General features: G+C 49.7%; 1 protein-coding gene across 3 annotated transcripts in view; it reads left to right on the top strand.

Annotated features, from left to right (window-relative positions):
• Positions 1 to 18,157, top strand: part of SRRM4 (serine/arginine repetitive matrix 4) — a 44,490-nt gene that overhangs the window by 10,582 nt on the left and 15,751 nt on the right. The window contains exons 2-8 of one of the 3 annotated variants that reach the window (XM_065851896.2): positions 6,192 to 6,335; positions 8,620 to 8,706; positions 9,055 to 9,126; positions 10,073 to 10,099; positions 10,790 to 10,840; positions 13,755 to 13,841; positions 14,816 to 14,972. In XM_065851896.2, the coding sequence (XP_065707968.1) occupies positions 6,192 to 6,335; positions 8,620 to 8,706; positions 9,055 to 9,126; positions 10,073 to 10,099; positions 10,790 to 10,840; positions 13,755 to 13,841; positions 14,816 to 14,972 (625 nt within the window). Of the gene's footprint in view, positions 1 to 6,191; positions 6,336 to 8,619; positions 8,707 to 9,054; positions 9,127 to 10,072; positions 10,100 to 10,789; positions 10,841 to 13,754; positions 13,842 to 14,809; positions 14,973 to 18,157 lie in introns of all 3 variants that reach the window. The other 2 variants (XM_065851895.2, XM_071816242.1) reach the window with 2 other exon arrangements.

The raw sequence follows: 18,157 nt of genomic DNA, 5'->3' as shown, positions 1-18,157 counted from the left end.
ACAAGAGGACAACTCTCCTTGACTTAAAACCCCCTCACCAGTCCTACCTGGGCAGCTGGCAGGACCACCAGGGTGTTTCCCATGGGATCACAGGGTGTCGTGGGGAAGGAGGGTTTGGGTCAAACCAAACCCTCCCACCCATGAAGCTGCAATTCTGCCATTTCCCAGCTTTGCTGATGTAGGAGATGTGATACAGGGGCTCTTATGGCCATAAAAATCCCCTGGCAGGATGTCGCAGGGGGGTTAAAGCCCATTTACCACCTCCCTTCCTGCGCTGGGAACGTTGCACGCTCGTCTCACCAGCAGGAGAAATCTGTTGCTTCATTCCTTTCCACGGGAGCTAATTGCTGCCCATGCGTCCCCAAGCAGGGACATCTGCTCTTCATGGTGTCACTGAGCCCTCCTGGCCCCACGTGGCCCTGGGCATCCTGGTGGGATGGATGCTCAGGACACAAGTCTCAAATGGGAGAGTGTCCAGAGACCCCTGTGCCCCAGGACACCAGGGTTGGGGACGCCCATTTGGATGCACCAGGAGGTCTGTTTTGGGAGGAAATGAGCATTTTTTAATGTTGGAGTTGTTTCAAGTCGAGCCCTTGGGATTGCTGTTTGTTAGCTGTGTGAGCAGGTTGGGGTTTTTTGGAGTTACCTGAGTGCTGGAGCCTCCAGTGTGTTTCCTCCTATTCTTCCAGTGGTAATTCAAAAAAAAAGAAAATTAATGAAGAAGAGGAAAGAGGTTTGTGTGAGTGGCAAATGGAGCATTGCTGCTCTGAGTGCACATCTCCAGCCGTCTTCTCCTTGCTGCCTCTAACATGCCTTATTACTAATTCATTTTTAAAGTGATCTCTCAGCGCTCCCAGGAGCTCCCGGTAACTGTGGACTTACAGTCCCCTATTTGATTAAAATTTAACAAGCTGTGTTATTCTCAAACACACTAGTTTGCTGCTGTTCGCCATACCAAACAGCATGGGCTTTTGGACAAAGAAGGGAATGGGTACATTGCGGAGAGCACCCGTAATGATGAAGCGCCATGGATGTGGCATCCTGTCCCCTGTCCCTGCCACCACAGATAGTGACCAAAAAAGAGATCAGCGCTTCTGTTCCTTTCGTTGTGTTTTTGTTTCTAAACCCTGGAGCTTGGAGTGCCCCAGACTGTGGGTCAGGGTGTGCAGGGCTTCTGTGCCATGGTGCAGCTCAGGGTAGCGTCAGCACTGCTGGCTCTGCCTGCAGGCACCAGTGAGAAGCCAAGGCTCCTTTCCTGTTCCCTGACGGAGGAGAAAATTGGCTCCTTTACAGGCGTGGGAACCTGCAGGGTGTTTGTCTGTGGAGGATAGGAAAGGCACAGGATTGTCCCACAGCGTGCAGGTGCTGTGTGGCGCGAAGCACCGCAGGGACCTCGGAGCCGGCAGCGTGGGAGGCACAAGATGCCGGAGAAACCGCTCGAGATGGGGCAGCGGTCCAGGTTTCCTTTAGAAACAATATGCCCGCCTGCCATATTCCTGGGCTTTATCGCCGCTGCTGCTGGCGGGCGGGCGGCAGAGCCATCCCAGGTTGCTGGCAGCGAGGGAAGGTGACGCTGAGCCCAGTGAGGGAGCCGGGGAGGGCTGGGGGATGGCAAGTGTCCCCAGGGAGAAGGAGACCCAGCCGTGGGGACACAGAGAGGCTGTGCTTGCCCTCCTGCCTTACCTTACCTAAGACGGTCCACGTTAGCATCGCTTTCCCCCGTGTTTTACGCTCCACCAGAGCTGTCCATCCCTCGTGGCTCAACGGGAGCCACTGCCAGCTGGTGCCCGGGCCAGAGCCGTCCCCGCGGGCTGCGGCCACACAGCATCCCCCGCAGCATCTGCCACCCACCCTGGGCCTCTTCCAGCAGGGAAGCTCCTCTGTTCTGCTTCAACCATGCATAGCAAATCAGCTGCTGGAAAATAAAAAGCCAAGCTGCTTTTTTGGCCTGGGATGTGATAAGAGCGGTCGTTAAACGTTTCTGGAGTCCAAGAAGCAAAAGGAGCTGCTGCTGCGTTTGGGCTTGCAGCGGGACACATGTTCCTGGGAGCAGGAGGGGGCGGAGAGTCACAGTTGGCAAAAATTGGATGAAAAATGTGTATTATGGAATTGTATTTCTCTTCTGTGCTTAAACTGTCTCAAGAAAACCACGCGCTTTTCTGCAGCTGGTGCCTCTGCTGATGCACGGAAAAAATAGCGGGGAAAAGATTAAAATGGAACTGGCTTGGAGTCTGTGTAATCAGGAAAAATATCTCGGTGATTTGCTATTATAATTTTCAATAACAAACTGCAGGGCTCCTGCCGCACTAATAATAACGGTTTGAATGTGGTGGGGGAAGAACCTGCCGTGGGGTGTTTGTGTGTGTGTGTGTGTGTGTTCATGGGAAGCACTTACAATTTTTCCCATCTCCTAATTTTGAAGAGGTATTTTTAGTGCATATTTCAAAGAGCTTTACGTAAACACATCTGCTGGAGTTTTGGCTTGAAAATGTCTTTACAACCTTTTTTCCTGTCCCCTCCCTCTCCTGGGACAAAGGAACAGTTCGACCATTTTCTTTTTCAATCAGATGAGCAAAGCTGGAGAGCAAGAGAGAAAATAAAAGGGTCGTTTTGCCAGTACCAATAGGCTTCTCAGCCCAAAGCGGTGGGTTTCAGAAAAGCCGCAAGCAGCTCAGTCCATCCTCTCCAGGGCAAAGAGCCTGGGGCAGAGCCACAGGGATGCAGGAGAGCAGGGACCCCAACCTGCCGTCTGCCCCCTCCTGCGCAGCCAAATCCTCTAGGCAAGGAAAGGAGAGGAGGTGAGGATTCAGTCATGTGTCCACGCACTTTTCGAGTGTTACGCAGTGGTGGAAGCGTCCGTGGTGCGGGCGGCTGTGGGCGCATGAGTTTCTCCCGCTTCCCATTCCTGTGTCCTTTCACGGGCTGATGTTCCCAGTCCCCTGCGAGACATCCATCATTGGTTTAATGCCATTGGAACATTCACAACTAATAGGCTCATCAGAGATGCTTTAACCTTTTTCATTTTTGGGGCTCCGGTTGGCTGGAGCCGCTTCTACCTTTTCACCAGAGGCTGTGGAGATGATGGGAACGTGGAGCCAGCCAGGGCTGAAAAGGGCAAGGTAGTAAAGTATCCATATTTGTTTTCCAAATGCGCTGTCCTGAGCTTGGAAACGCTATTGGTGCAGGTCTGTGAAGAGCAGTCAGTGCTCGGGGTCTCCAACGTGCTGCCCTGCGGCACCACGCTCCGCTCGGGCTGTGCGTGCAGGACCTGACCCAGCCGTGTGTGCAAAGTGAAATAAATTATAAAAAATAAAAGGCTTGCTTAGCACAATCCAGCCCTTCTGTGCTTACACTGCTGCTTGCAAAGCCAGGCCGTGGAGGGCTGGGGCTGCTGGAGCCCACAGAGGCAAGGGATGGTGTCGCTGAGGTTGGTGATGCGGTGGCAGCATCCAGCAGCTGGAAGGTCACTAGGAAGACAATTTTCCTGCTTTTCTCTCCTCTGGAGAGGAGTAGCTGAGTTACTGCAGGGGAGAAGGATGATTGATGAAAGCTTTGTGGCAGGAGATGGCTTCAGGGGCAGAGGAGCTGGGCTAGGGCACAGGAGCCTGCAGGCAGGGGAGGAGGTGGCGACACGCAGGGACTTCAAGTGCACACCAAACCCGCACCCACTGCCTGTCCCTGAGGGGCCGGGTGTCGCTGGGCTCAGCTCCTGGGGACGTGTGCATCACCAAGTGCCACATTTCATGGCCTGATGAGATGGCACTTGGCCATGGGCTTGGGATGGAGGAACGGGGATGGTGTGAGTTAGCTCTGCTCCCTGGGGCAGCAAACACCCTGTGCCTTTGCCTCGTGGTTTCACCCCCATTCAAGTTAGGAATATTTGGGTTCTTTCCCACCAGTGACCTTTTCAGCATCATTTCTATTAGGGTAGCAATGCATCATTTCCCTCTGCTGTCAATGCATTCTGTTCGGAGAGGAGAACATGGGAGAGCTCAAATCTGATACCAAAATGTGGAGATGGGCTGGTGGGTTCTGAAAAGCAGTGAAAGGCTTGGGCTGGTGGGAGAGGCGAGAGCCCTGTGTGCCTGCTGCTTCACTTCCAGCCTTTGAAAAGCTGGCAAGAATTGCCATCAGCCCAAAAAACACCTCCTGAACTGGAGGCTGCTGGAAGGCACAAGGGGAGCACCCATGGCCAGAGGTTGCATAGGGCATGTTTTGCAGCAGGGTGTCCTGCTGTGTGGGGTCTCCCCATCAGGAGCAGTGGTGCTGCTTTTGGACAGGTCTGATGGGCAGGCTGGTTTTTTGCAGAGAGAAAAAGAGAAAAATTACTGCAAGCAATTGAATTGTCTACTGGAAAGGGAGAAACTCGGAAGGTGGACAGGACAGGTGGGCAGCTGCCAGGAGCACATCCTTGGGGACAAACACACAAACTGCGGTCCTCGCCCCATGGTGGGGCAGCCTTGCTCCCCAGCCAGGCAAACCTTGGGCGTCCTTCCTGCCTCCTCTTCCTCCTGCCGGCTCTGACTTGCGTCTCTGCGGGCAGCGCGTCCTCTGTGCTTCCAGCCGCATCGCCCTGAGCATCCTCGCTGCCCTCCCAGCGCCGGCTCCAGCAAAGCACCCGCGGAGGGTTCCTGCTTTCTGCTGCTGGCAGGGGACCGGCCAGGGAAGGTGTGATAATCCTCTCCTCTGAGGCCACAGTAATCGTTCGCACCAAACTGCAAGCATTTGTCTATCGGTCATGAAAAAACACAAAAGGCGACCAAAAAAACATTGTGTTTTTATATGTATATTCAGTGTCTGTGGAGATTAACGTGAGGGGATTACCAGCCAGTTTAGAGTGTTAGTGACTCTCGGCATTCATCAGAGGAGAACATTTGGTTGAATTGAAGCCAGCCTTTGATGGGATTGGAGAATAATTATTTCCATCAATAATTACTTCCAAGCCCAGAAGAAATGGTTCCAAGCGTGTTGCAGGACAGGAGACCTTCCTTGCCTCAAGGCCAATATGTTTTAACCCCAGAACCTGAAAATCCCATTAGTGGGAACGGGGACGGGGGTGAAAGGGACATTGCCCACCGTGCCGGGGTCCCTCCTGCCGGGCAGTGATGCCCCAGCCGGCTGCCAGCCCAGGGACCCTCCTGCCCCCGCTGCTGGAGCTGATCCAGCCCTGACTTTGCACAGGTCATTAATTTGGGGACATTTTTAATGGATCCTAATGATTGAGCCTCAGAAGACTGGTCTTAAAAGGGGTTTGGGAAAGGCCACAAGCTAATTAGCTTGCACAAAGAAAGCGATTAACCATGTAGCTTCCCGGATGGTTAAAAATAACATAGATGTTGGGAAGCGACTGAGGAATTTATTACAAGCAGAGTAATAGATTTTTAAAACCATAGGGACCATCACCCCCTGCATGTCCTAGGCCACAAATAATTCACCCAGCTTCCCCGCATTGGCCCCTGTCACTTGTATTTGGCTGATGCACATCCTTAAATGTTCCTGAGATTGTGTCAAAATGATAATGGGAAGAAATGGGGACAACATCTCCACCAGCTGAGCCCAGGCCACCATTGGTACCACCCCACAGCCACGTCGGGCTTGGACAGGCCGATACTTGTTTATTTGTTCGAGTAATACTCTGGATGACACCAAAAGCATAGCATTCTTGATGCCCCTGCCAGGTATGGTTTATGGCTTTCCATGAATCTTTCTGTTCTTCAAAATAAACATCTGCGGGGCCTGGAAACCAATTTACTTTCCTCCTGAGTGTCTGAGCTCAGACTTGTTTTGGTTTGTTTTCTCCTTTTGGCTTCTTCTTACCACCTGAGCTTGCCGTGCCCAAGCCCTGTTGTTTCTTGGAGTCTTGTCACCACAAGCATTCCCTGCCCCAGCTCTGCTCCTCACCAGCTTTTATGGCCTCCCCAGGGCTCTTGCAGGCACCTGCCTGGCCCAGGTAGTTCCCCTCAGCTCTGCTGGGCCCTCCCAGGTTCTCCAGTTTGGGCTTTCTGCAGGACCAGATGTGTTTACTGGCCCAGCAGCCTATTTGCAGGCGCAGGGCAGAGGGATGTTCTCTGGCTGCCAGAGCTTTGCTCCCACCTGAGCGCCGGTGAGGAGGTTGAGGAGGAGTGGTGGGGTATTAGCAACCCGTAAGAACAGCTCTTCATTGCTCTCTTTCTCTCCTATTGCTCCTGCAGTGCGACACTCGGCTGCTTGCCGTACCCTGCGGAGGACAGACGTCCCGAGAAGCCGAGTGGCCGTGCGGTGAAGGAGAGCTCCACCACCAACGGCTGTGCCAAGGGGAAGGAGAGACGAGACCATGCTCGCCGTAGGTCGCGCAGGTAGGAGCCAGGGCCACGAGCGGGGTCCCCGTGGAGCAGGAGGGTGATGGAGAAGGCGTCTGTAACTGTTTACACAGCCTGAGCACCTGCTGGGGGTCTGTGAGAGCTTAAATGACCGTGTGAACGTACTGCAAATGTACGCCATTTTATGAAATCCTGTAGTTTGCTTCCCGTGCACATCTTGCTCTTACAGCCTCTTGCCAGCGGCCCTGGCTGGAAGATGGGTGACCTGCCAGCATCCCTCTGTGCTACCCCTGCCTGGGCATTGCTCAGTGATTCCTCTCCTCACAACTAAATCAGACCTGCAGTGCTGGCTTCGTTAGGACACAGCTCCCTTATCAGTTCATCATTAGCCCTTGACAACTTGAGAGGGGGCGGGGGGGAAATGAATCAAATGTTGTAAATAAAGCAACTAGGGTCTCTGAGCCCTGCCTGCTGAACTGCCTCTGGGATTAAAGCCTCTCCCTTTGGTTAAAGATGCTGGGAAGAAAGAGCAAGACAGCACATTTCATATCTTCAGATTTCAGGCTAACCGGAACAATAATCTAAAATGTACTTTTAATTAGACTTTGATTACAATCATGGCGAAACAATTAAAATCGGATCAGTGCAGGGAGAAAACTTCCACTTCAAAGACAAAAGGCTTTATATTGGCAGAGGGAAGAGGGCTCTACAGAACCGGCCTGCGGCTGCACTGCACGGTCAGAGGTTTTTCCCTTGGGCAAGGGGGGCTGAGACGCACCCAGACCTGCTTGCTGGGGTCCATTATCCTGGTAACGGAGGGGCTGAGATGGGTGTTCAGGTCCCGGTCTAGAACAGAGCCTTAGGTTGACTTTGGGCCGATGTCTGAGCTTAGCGGGAATGAGCTGTCTTGGAAAAGACATTTCTTCTATCTGTACGCAGAAAAAAGACCCACTGAGCCCAAAATGTGCCATATCCCATAACAGCATTTCTGCTGCTTGGTGAGGTCCTTGGGAGGAGAAGGAGAGCACGAAGAGGTGTTTGGGTGCTGCTCAGGGGCGATGATGTGCTCGAACCTTGGATTTACTGCACTGGAAACACTCGACACTCAGTTATTCACAGTTCACAACTAAAGCGTTGGCATATGGTTTCATTTTGCAGAGTGATCAAAAATTTTTAAAAAGTGTATTAAAAGCACTAAGCAATTGGATTTTTATAGTAGTGTGATTTTTGACAGTAATTCCAGCCCTGGATGTGCGAGTGTTTTGGGGTGGTGGAGCCTGATTTTCCCCTGCACATCCCCTGCCACTGACAGGTCAGCGTGCTGCGACATTCGCTTTGTGTTAGGACTGTTGTTGCACATGGCATTAATTCTTTCTGCAGAAACTGCTCAGTTTTCTGGTTGTTTCTGTAGTGAAGATCTCACAGCATTGACCAAACACGGGACCACCGTCACGCATTCCCTACTAATGTCCGATGGGGTGAGAATTGGGGAAACTGAGGCACAAACCCAGCACCCTCGTTTCCAACAATGATTTTTGCAACAGCCCTTAGGAGCTGGTTGTGTTCACCCCCAGATCCCTTTGGGGACCCACAGACAGATCTGGGATCAGTCTGGGGATCTGCAGGCTGTCACCAGCTGTTCCCCATCTTTACAGGCATTTGCTTTGGTTAATGAGTAGCCACAGAGTATCTGTCATGTTTTCAGCCCAGTGATCTGAATTAATTTAATCATGGTATTTGCTTTTCATTGAAATGTAACGCAATTCAGTGTCATATGTTTAAAAAATAAATTAATTTACAGGAGGCTTTTTTCCGGGGTTTAACAACTGTGTAAGAGATTTGTATCTTGTTAAATTACCATAGCATCTCAATAAATGTATATATTTCTCATCAATTGCTATTTAACATATGTCAAGTCTCTTATTATAGTTAGATGCATCTGGCTGCAATAATTATTGTATGCAAATTAAATGCCAATTAATTATTTAAAGCATATTTACGAAGAGCAACAAAACCTATAAATCTGTTATGGAGTTGTTAACCTTAGCAAACATGTTTTAAATAATCATCCAGCGTTGCTGTGCTGTACAGTAGCTGTCTCATTATATCTCTATTAGACCCGCAGAGGAGACACTTGATTTAAAGTGTGACAAAATTATCCGTTAGAGGGTAATTAGGTGCTCGCCTGTACCCCGGGTGCACCATGGAAATTGGTCTCTCTGCCCTGGACATCCCTGAGGTGGGGATGGGGAGGAGCAGTCCCATGATTCAGCTTTTATTTTTCTTATTTAAAATTATTTGGCTTTATCCCCCTCCTCAGCCCCTCGTGCGATGAGGACCGTGCGCTGCTGCCGGCCCGGGGGAAGAAGAAGAAGAGGAAGAAATCCGGCCGCAAAAAGCGAAGGAGGTGAGGGTGGCCATGGTGGTGTGTGGGACAGGAGGGGACAGGAAACCCTCAGCTACGTGGCAGGGGGGAAATATGGTGTGTAAAATGAAGACTGGACACCCCCCAAGTCCGCGTTTGGGGCTGGGAGTCTCAGCCCTGGCCACAGGTGGAGGAAGGCGCCGCCATTTTCTCGCCCTCCCCTCAGGGCGTGCAGGCCGGGGTGACTCTACAGCCCATCCTGGGGGTGCGGGAGCCCCCCGGCCCCTCGAAACCCCGGGGGGGATGCCGCTGGTGGTGGGGTGAGGGCTGGGGTAGCCGGGGAGGGCTATGGGGAGCCGTGTGGTCCCTAACACCGCTGTCCCTCCTCAGGTCTCCCTCCTACAGCCCCTCGCCCGTGAAGAAGAAGAAGAAGAAGAACTCCAAGAAGCGAAAAAGAAACAGGTATATTTGTGTGTGTGAAAATGTAATTCCCTGCTGGCAGGGATCGTTGGGGGGTTCGGACGAGGGGTGGGGGACGTGACTGATGTCACAGCTGGTTGAGCTCTGCAACGGGAGGGCAGAGAGAGGCGTCCAACCCCTGACCCTCCGTAATGGCTGCCCAGGGCGGGGAAGCCGAACAGCAGAGCTGGGGTCCCTTTGGGCGAGGAGGGCACGAAATGGGGTGCACACCCAGGGCAGAGAGATAAACATGAGCTGTTGGGGTGTGGGAGAAGAGAGACAGATGAGCCAAATCAGTGCGATGTGTGCAGAGCCACTGCCCGCTGTCCTGTTCCACCTGGCGCCCACCCCCGGACACCGATGGATCAGCGCTCGGGGTGGCACCGGTTCCTGTCCCTTGTCCCCAGCCTGCACAACGTGTGTCAGCATTTGGACCAGGAAAAGGTTCAGCCCAGCACATCCCATCCACATCTCAGTCTTCCCTCCCAGCCCCAGGTGGCTGCCTCCATGTTCTCCTTCTGAAGCCTATTTTTAATTTCAAGAGCACGATCAAATTTTAAAATTACAAAGATTTTGCTGTTTTCTCTCAACCATTAAACCAGTATTTGAAGAGAACGGTGGATGCTGTCTCCCTTGGAAAGCTCATGTATTTATAACACATTGAACCAAAGAGAGAAGCTGCTAAATATGGGTAAAAGTTGAGCTTGAATATTAAATAAAAGTGAGGGAGAAAGGAGAGATAAGGTTATAGAAACTCCTTTAAAACAGTTCCTTCCCAAGAAGGGATTCTTGTGCTCTTTTATGCCATCTCATGACAGAAGTCCTGGGTCAGATGCTCCTTGGCTTTGAACCTTCAGTGCTGTTTATGCCCCTGTAAGCACACTGTCTCTGATTCAAATTTTCCATTTTGTGAGACCCTGTATTCAATATACATATTTGTGTCTTGCAGGTTATCTTCGAAGAAGAGAAGACACAGGTAAGAGTTGAGTAGGTGTATGTGATCCCTTAGAAATTTGACTTTAATGGTGTCTTCAAGATCTCATGAGGTTGATGTTCACTGGGTGGGGGCAGAAGACACTTCTGTGCCTCCTTATGGAACCCCCTTCACTCCCCCCATTCCCTGTGGGTCTGGGTCTACCCTCTCCCTTTTCAGGCTTATGTGCTCCTCAGACTCCACAGGAATTGGGTCTTCAGCCCAACCTGTGCAATCAAGCACATAACTGAAAAAGACCTCACTGTATAATGTGGCCCCTGGCAACCTCATCCATGTTGCATCCATCCTGCATCTTGAGTCTTCATTTCTCTTACGGTTTAATTTGCACACAGTCTGGTATCCCCCAGCAGTGCCCATCTTTGAAACATTCACAGGTGTATACTGGAAGAACTCTCCTGATTCCAGTACGTACAGTATCAAGAAGTATTAATCTTCTCTATGGGAAAATGCGGAGTCACCAGGATGGCTGATCCCTCTGAGGATCCTTTTTGGCCAAGCCCACGAGGCAGATTTGTCAGCAGGCACTCAGACCCCCTGTGCTGCAGCAGAATTGTTAATCCCTTTCATTTTTATTGCACGTTCTCGGGCAGTCTAGTTGTGACATTGATGTGTGATTGTGCAGCTTTTTATCAGAACAGAAATCTCTGAATTAATTAGCCATTTCTTATTTAGTTCTTCGAGCCCCAAAAGTAAGAGAAAGGAAGAAAGAAAACACAAGAAACAGTAAGTAGCGATTCATGGTGTTCCCTGCCCTGCCTGCACAGAGCTGCGGGGCTGGGAAATGCTTGATGTGATGGGTCCCCTGGAGCTAACGCCTGCTGCACAGCCCTAAGCAATTCACAGGATTATTTTGCAGCTAAAACCAGCAATTCTTGTTTTGTTGGAAGGGAAAAGGGTTCACAGAGGCTGGAGATCTTTCCTCATCCTCTCTTTTGTGCCACCTCGTTCAGCACTTTCTTTGTATCTCACAGGGATGTAGTGTCTTGTCCATCCAGTTGTGAGCAGAGACTCCAGCTTTTCTGCTGAGGGCAGCATGAGAGGATGAACTCAAAACTGCGGAGCGCGGTGCCCAGAGGGCAGGCTGGGGCGCTCACCGACAAGGGCTTGAGCTCCTCCTTATTTGCTGCTCTTGGAGGTTCCAGTAGGGGCTACTCGTGATATATGGTACAACCAGCTATCTGAATGGGAGCAGAAAGCAATAGGGACTAGGGAAGAGAAGGGATTGTATGGAAGTGATGTAGGTTGAAAAAATCAGAGGTTGAGGCTCACATCTGCCCTGGAGTGTTAGCAGAGCACAGTCCTCGCCCTGTGGGGCAGACAAACAAGTGGTACGGTATAAAATGTGGTTCCTCGAGGCTGGAAGGAAAGCCTCTAAGCCTTCTCTGTTTTTTTCACTTTCTTCTCTGTTTTCCCCTGGGAATTGCAACTTGCAGCTTCCCACCTGCTTTTTCAGAGCAAGGAAACAGTTGTGAGGCTGAACCCTGGGCACCAAACCCCTGGTTGGCTTTGCTGAGACGTGGGCTACCCTGCTAGAGACAGAACCTGAGCTAGCAGATGGAAATCTGCCGGTTTGTTTGGTATTAGTAGGACCTGCCCTTTAATTCATCCCAACACAACTTTTAGCTCTTAGGCAGAAAGGAGACAGGGGAACAATAACCTGTGACACCACCAGTGTCACCCCAATATACACTGGGACTGAGAAGACTGGGAATCCATGAGGTGCAGAGCAAGTGCTACCTGCACAGGCCATCTCTATTGTGTGCCTAAAGCCCATCTCCATTTCCATATGATTTCTATGTGTCTGGTAGCACAGACACTTTTTGTTTTGTTTTATGCTGTGCACGCAGAAATCCCAGTGGTAAAACTGAGGCTTTCTATGTTACCAGTAAAAGCAGGAATCTCCCAAACCCAATGTAGCAGTGGCCAGTACGCAATAGCTTAACTGTGGTAAAAACAAAGATCAGATCCTTGCTTGTGCTGACCAGGGGAAAGGAGAGCTGCCAGAATTGCTCTTTAGGGATAAACCAGCCCTCGTCTTTCAGCTCACAAATCAGAGCTGAGCCTCTCTGGGTTTCTGCAAAAGTTATTGCTCCAGGGTGTGGATCAGATGGATCCCATGAGCCAACTCAGATCAGGATTTATGTATAATCACACTGCTTTGGCTTATCTTTGTGTGGAGCAACTGGTTACCCAAATCACACAGGGCCAGTTTTTCCTCCTGCAGAAAGGGAAAACTCTTAAGCTGGAAGGACTGATGCGGAGGGTGAAGAGCAAACATGGGTTTTCATACAAATACACCCCGTGAGGGGGAGATGTTCAGTGTTGCCGATTTCAGCTGTATGAAAATAAGGAAGGAGAATCCCAACATATGAAGTTTGTAAAAATATAATCATAGGGTGTGAGAAGCAGCAGAGAAAACAGCCAGGTGGCATTCAAGCAATTGTCCGGGAGGTTGCCCTTTCATCTTAAAGGGGATGCTGTTCTCAAGGAATTGATTTGCTGAGTTTTTATAGCGGCAAATTGCTAAATGCTGTCCAGGCACGTTGTGTTAATGCTGTCAGTGCCTGGTATAACGCGGCCACGAAAGCAGACTGTTCTCACCAGCCAACTCATCTCCAGCTCTGCCTGCTGGCACTGCTCTGCCAGCCTGAGCAGATGGTTACACTGCCAGACCTAAAATAAACTGCTGCAGTGGGCAACGATGAGAGGGACTGGGCACAGGAGGTGACAGGTAGCCTGTCACCCATGTCACCCTGCTCTCTGCATGCAGGACTTCAGTAACAGGGCCAGGTCATCCCTCAGGAGCCGCCTGGAGGGAGCAAGGGGAAGCTCAGCAGGGCACGGAACCTGCGTCCCTGCGCACAGTTTGCTGGTCACTGTCCCACGGCTCTGTCAGGAAAGCCAGCAGCAGTGACTGGACGCCTGTAAGAAGGCAGGTAAAATGGTCCTTGCCCTTGAGGAGGAGCTGTGTGTAGGGCAGGCTGCCATTAGCAAAGCTGTGCTTTATATAGCAGCTATAGGAGCTGCCTATAGGACTGTCTGGACCACAGAGAGCGTGGGGAAGGCTGGCTGTCACTGAGTGTGCTGCATTATTTGGAGCCTGTCTGTCTGCATCTGCTCTTTAACAAGGATCCTGCCCTACAGAGAGGGTTAGAGCAAGAGATGTGAGGGCTGGAGCTTTGCCATGGGGTGCCTGGAGGGACAATGCTCCCCCAGGGATGCTCAGCAATGAGAAGGTCCCAGGCTGTTTCCTGGCTTAGGGCAGGCTGCAGGATGATGGGCAGGCACATGGCTCTCTGAATTATTGAAAGCAGAAAGAATTGGAGCTGCCCGCTGCCCTCCTGCATGCTAGTCCATAGATCTTCCCCCAGCAGGCTACAGAGCCAACCTAATAGCTTGTAGTTAAAATGCTAGGAAAGATCTCAGTAAGATGACTTGCCATAATGTCAGTGTGGCTATGAAGGGATGGAGAATTTCTCATGCCTTGGTGTCCTGCACAATGTTTCACACACCAGTCTCTTTAAAATGCAAATCTTCTTTCTGATTTGAATGTTATTGACTTCATCCTCCAGCTGCTGGCTCTTGCATCCCCCCGGTTTGCCAGCCTAATGGTGGTTTTCCTCTCTGCTTCTTCAAGCTCTCGTGGGCGCACCCGGAAATCTCATCGCCATCGCCACTCTCGCTCGGAGAGCTCTGACTCCCGCTCCCCCAGCTGCCGAAGCAGGTAACGTCACTGTCCCTGAGCATCCTGCAGTCCTTCCCCGGGGGGCTCAAGGATGTGATTGTGAGAGTGTGTGTGACCCTCAAACTCTGTGCAGAGCCACGTCCTGTTCTGGTGGCAGATATGTCATGTGGTGGGGGTTGAGCTTCTTGTGGTCTTGGCCACAGGAGGGTTTTGCCTCAAGGAGCTGTGGCTGCAGCTTTTCAGTCCAGCAGTCACTTCTAATCCCCTTGGCTGATGATCAGCCTGTGCCAACTGATTCCAGCCTAGTCTCCCTTCTCCAGCCCAAGGGCTCTGTACTGCTGATGTCCCAGGAAACCCTTAAACATGATCTTAGCAATGGAAATCTATTTGCCCATGGCAGTCTATAGCCACTATCTTTGACCTGATTAAAATCTCTGTCCTGTGGATGACAGATGCGTCCTGGGGCCAGCTAAATGGATGCTGGTGCTAGAGCTGGCATCACTGCAACAGCAAGTCGCATGGTTTATACACATCATGAGTTCATGCTTCAGGTTTACTGAAAGCGCTTGAACACACCACCCCCGCTCTCCCGCTTCACTCCTCCTAAGTACTGGGAATTTTCTTATGAAAAGCTGAGTATCAGTGAGGGGAGGAATGCGATCAGTAATTGGAGGGGTATTCGTGCAAGAGCAGAGCATCTTTCAGGCACATTACCATAGGGACATTCAAAGCTATGTGAAAGCGTGGTCACCATAAAATCAGGAATTGGAGCTGAAATTTGAGGTTAAAGTCTAAAGCCTGCTTGCAAAGTTGTTTTTTTTTTTCTTAATGTAGAATAGCAAAACACCCCTGTTTTTTCCATCATGGCTCCACAAAGCAGTCAGGTGGAAGACCTTCTCCCACATGCAATGGCCCAGCCCAGAGCTGCCAAGGGTTCGCATGGAGCTGGTAATGGGCACTGCTGCAATACCGAGGAATAACGGTTTGGCTGTTTGTGTTTTCTGGAGGCACAGAGCCAGGTCTCGGGAGGAAGGGCGTAAAACACGGCGGAGACGCTCCCGGCACAATTCAAAGATCACAGCAAAGCCAAGCGCCTCTGCAGAGGTTCAGGCCAGCCAAAAAACCAGCCAAACCCTCCCGTTCTACAGCTTCCTGTCACCCAAGGAAGTCGTAAGTATTACACACTGTGCTGCTTTGCTTGAACTAGCCACAGGAATCTGGGCAAGAAATCAGATATGAAATTTTTATAACTCAATTGTAGCAATGTTAGACAAAGTTGGTTAAAACTGTATTATTTATTAATGGCGCTGTTCTTTAATGTATTTAAAGTCATTCCTTCCTTCAGCACTTTCACACCAAGGGTGGGGCTGGAGAGGGAAAAATATTGCAAAGGCTCTAGCCTATGAATAATGAATTGAGGACATTTAACAACAAAAAAAGTGGCCTCCAGCAATGATATTTTATAAGGAAGTGTTTGTTATGCAGTCTTTGCTCAGTTGGATGTGAACTTAATTCACTGGTCTTCATGTCCGAAAGTTCAGCCCTTCAGGGGAAGAAAGGGAATCAAAGATGCATAAGAGAAACATTTACATTTAATGAGTTGGTGATTATTGGCAGGGGATGTTTTCTGACTATCAGGATCCTTCTAGGATCACTATTGCTCTGGACTGACAAGCCCAGGGGCCAAATTCGGAACTTACAAGCAGCTCTCGTTGATGCTAATGGGAACTGCACGTGCAGCCGAGGGGAAAATCAGGCACAGTGCCTGGGGATGTTTTTCCGTATATGTGGAAAGAGATGGTATAACACATGCCTTAGAAGTGAGGGAGCAGGAGATGGAGGGAAATAATAGATATAGATTGATAAGAAGTTTTCCTTCTCCATGGTATGTTTCCCCTTTGTTCTTGGTAGCTGCAAAGCAGAGGTGTGATGCTCCTTGATCGTGGTGTTAGTATCCGATAGGCATTCTGGAGAGATAAATCGCTACATAGGGCTCAAGGTAGTGCAGGATCTGGTACTCCCGTGTGTGGATGTGTAACATTAGAGGTGTCTTGACTACAGAGTCCTCCAAGCCCCAAAGTGCTAGATAATGGGGAACTGATTTTTCTCCTTTAGGCCCAGTTATCAACTGGAAATAGCTCTGCCATAAGCAGTAGCTACGTCACAAATGAGACAGATAGTGCCAGCAAGAGGAGGGACTTTATCCGCTCGCCCATACAGACAGTGTTCCGAACAAAATACACTGAGATTATACGTGGGTACAGACAGGCACAAGCTGTCTCTCAGCATTATAGATATGCATATTTGCTCCCATTATATACATCTACTGAGTGTGTAATGCACATGTGAGTCACTGCTTATAAAACCATATAAGGTAGAGCGAATAGCAGAACCTGCACACCACGCTTAGCTGTGTGTGTGTGCGCACGTGCAAAGGAAGAATAATAAGGTATGAAGCTTTTATTGTCCTGAGCCTGGGGTGTTGCCCTCTGCCAGCCTGGGAAGGTAGGAATGATTTAAGAACTCCTCCCAAAAACCAACCAGCCAAAGACTGCATCGTGTCACCAGGGTGGCTGATTTTTGTTGGGTTTTTTTTTGTTCAAGCTGTGTATTTTACATAAATGTTTTCAAGTCTAAGCCTGGTTTTTAATTGGTACTAGGTTTCCTCTCTCTGAAGCCAGGCTCCCTGAGTCCTGTGAGGCCGACTACAAGCTGTTCTGTTCCCTGAGCAAGTGTAAACTCTAATTTAAAATTGTAAAAGCTTTCAAATGAGCTAAACTCAAGCATGCTGCACTCCCCTTTCCACTTGCTTCACTCAGGGTAAACGAGCACACGAGCTGCAGGGCAGGGAAAGGCGGAACTTTATAGTTATGGATGCAGGGGATGGATGTAAAGTAAAAGTCATTAGGCCCCTGCTGCATTATTTCTAGTAAAGGTTAATAATACAGGCAAATATTTTAATAGCTAAAAGGCATCAGTACCTTTACCATGCAACCCACTAATGGCCTTTTGTTCCCCAAAAGAAGTACACTCTCTTGGGACATCATTCAAGAGCACATTTAAGCACTTGTTTAAATTGAAGCCCCTGGTTAAGTGCTACCCCTGAAATTTTTCTGAATAAGGTCATTAAATATCACATACTCAAAACTGGCAAGGGAAAAATGGAATGGGAATGCTTAGTCTCATTTACTGATGACTATACACAACTCTGATGCTTCTCCTTTTTGTGAGTTAACTGGTTGCTCTATAAATAAGCTTAGTTCTGTCAGAATCTACTTTGAGAGCAGCCTGGATGTGTTAGGAAATGAAAACGTGCTCTTGCAGAAAATGTTGATCACACATCAAAAAATAAATTGCTGGAAAAGATTTTGTGGAAAATTCCAAAATTAGGATTCAAAACCACGATGTTTCAGTCCTCCATGGGGGTTGGCGTGTCACACTCCCTTCCCTTCCCTTGGCTGGGGCTTCCAAGCCAAACCACCCTTACCTGCGGAGCTGGGTCGCTCTAGCTCCGAAGGACCGGGATTGTCCAGGGAGGATCCCAACCTGCCAATCCAGAGACACAATACTCAATTAGCTCATGCTACAGCACTTCCAAATCAAAGATTTTGCTTTTTAAGCCAATTTTTATTCTAGATTATTTTTCTTCGGAAAAAAAATCAAAGCATTTTCTGGTAACTTCTACCCTCCCCACCATTTGTTTTCCTTCATTTCTGCTGGAACAGCCACAATTTCTAACTAGGTCTACCTGTAATTTGTGAGGGACAAAGCATACACAACAGTGCCCTGCCCACGCATCTACCTTGCTGCTTCTTGCCCTCTTGCCTTTGTGCACAAGTTGATGCAAACGCACATGCATGCACACATGCAGAAACACCCCAAAGTTCCCCGCTACTTTTCTTTCTGGCAGTGAATTTCCAAGCTTCTCTGGCTCCCTTTAATCCCGTGCAGCTGCAATAACCACCTATTGGGAACAGGATTGTGGGTTTGTGCCTCAGCATGCAGAGAAACTGTGGGTAATGTGGGGCATCTATTTTTGAACCAGGCACCCCTAACCTGCTGCAGACACTTTACTCCACACCGACACAGATGTATTACGTGCCACTGTGCTTTCAGTTGAGCAGTGCGATATAAATACCTGCAGGGTGTGAATCTAATTGCCTTTGTTGTACCTGATGAAGATAACTGCACGCTGCATACGCTTTCCTTGCCAGCTCTTTTACTTCCACTGAAACCCATTTACAATGTCACAAATTAACACAGGCTTGAGCCAGATTTCCAGTGAGGCTCAGTGGGGTGCAGCTGCTGCAAATGATGCTGTTTGTCTTTGTGCTCATGTGTCTGCAGAAAGGTAG

This window comes from Patagioenas fasciata, chromosome 17, assembly GCF_037038585.1.
Source record: "Patagioenas fasciata isolate bPatFas1 chromosome 17, bPatFas1.hap1, whole genome shotgun sequence".
Classification (NCBI taxonomy): Eukaryota; Metazoa; Chordata; class Aves; order Columbiformes; family Columbidae; genus Patagioenas; species Patagioenas fasciata.
This window is presented reverse-complemented; position numbering and strand designations above follow the sequence as displayed.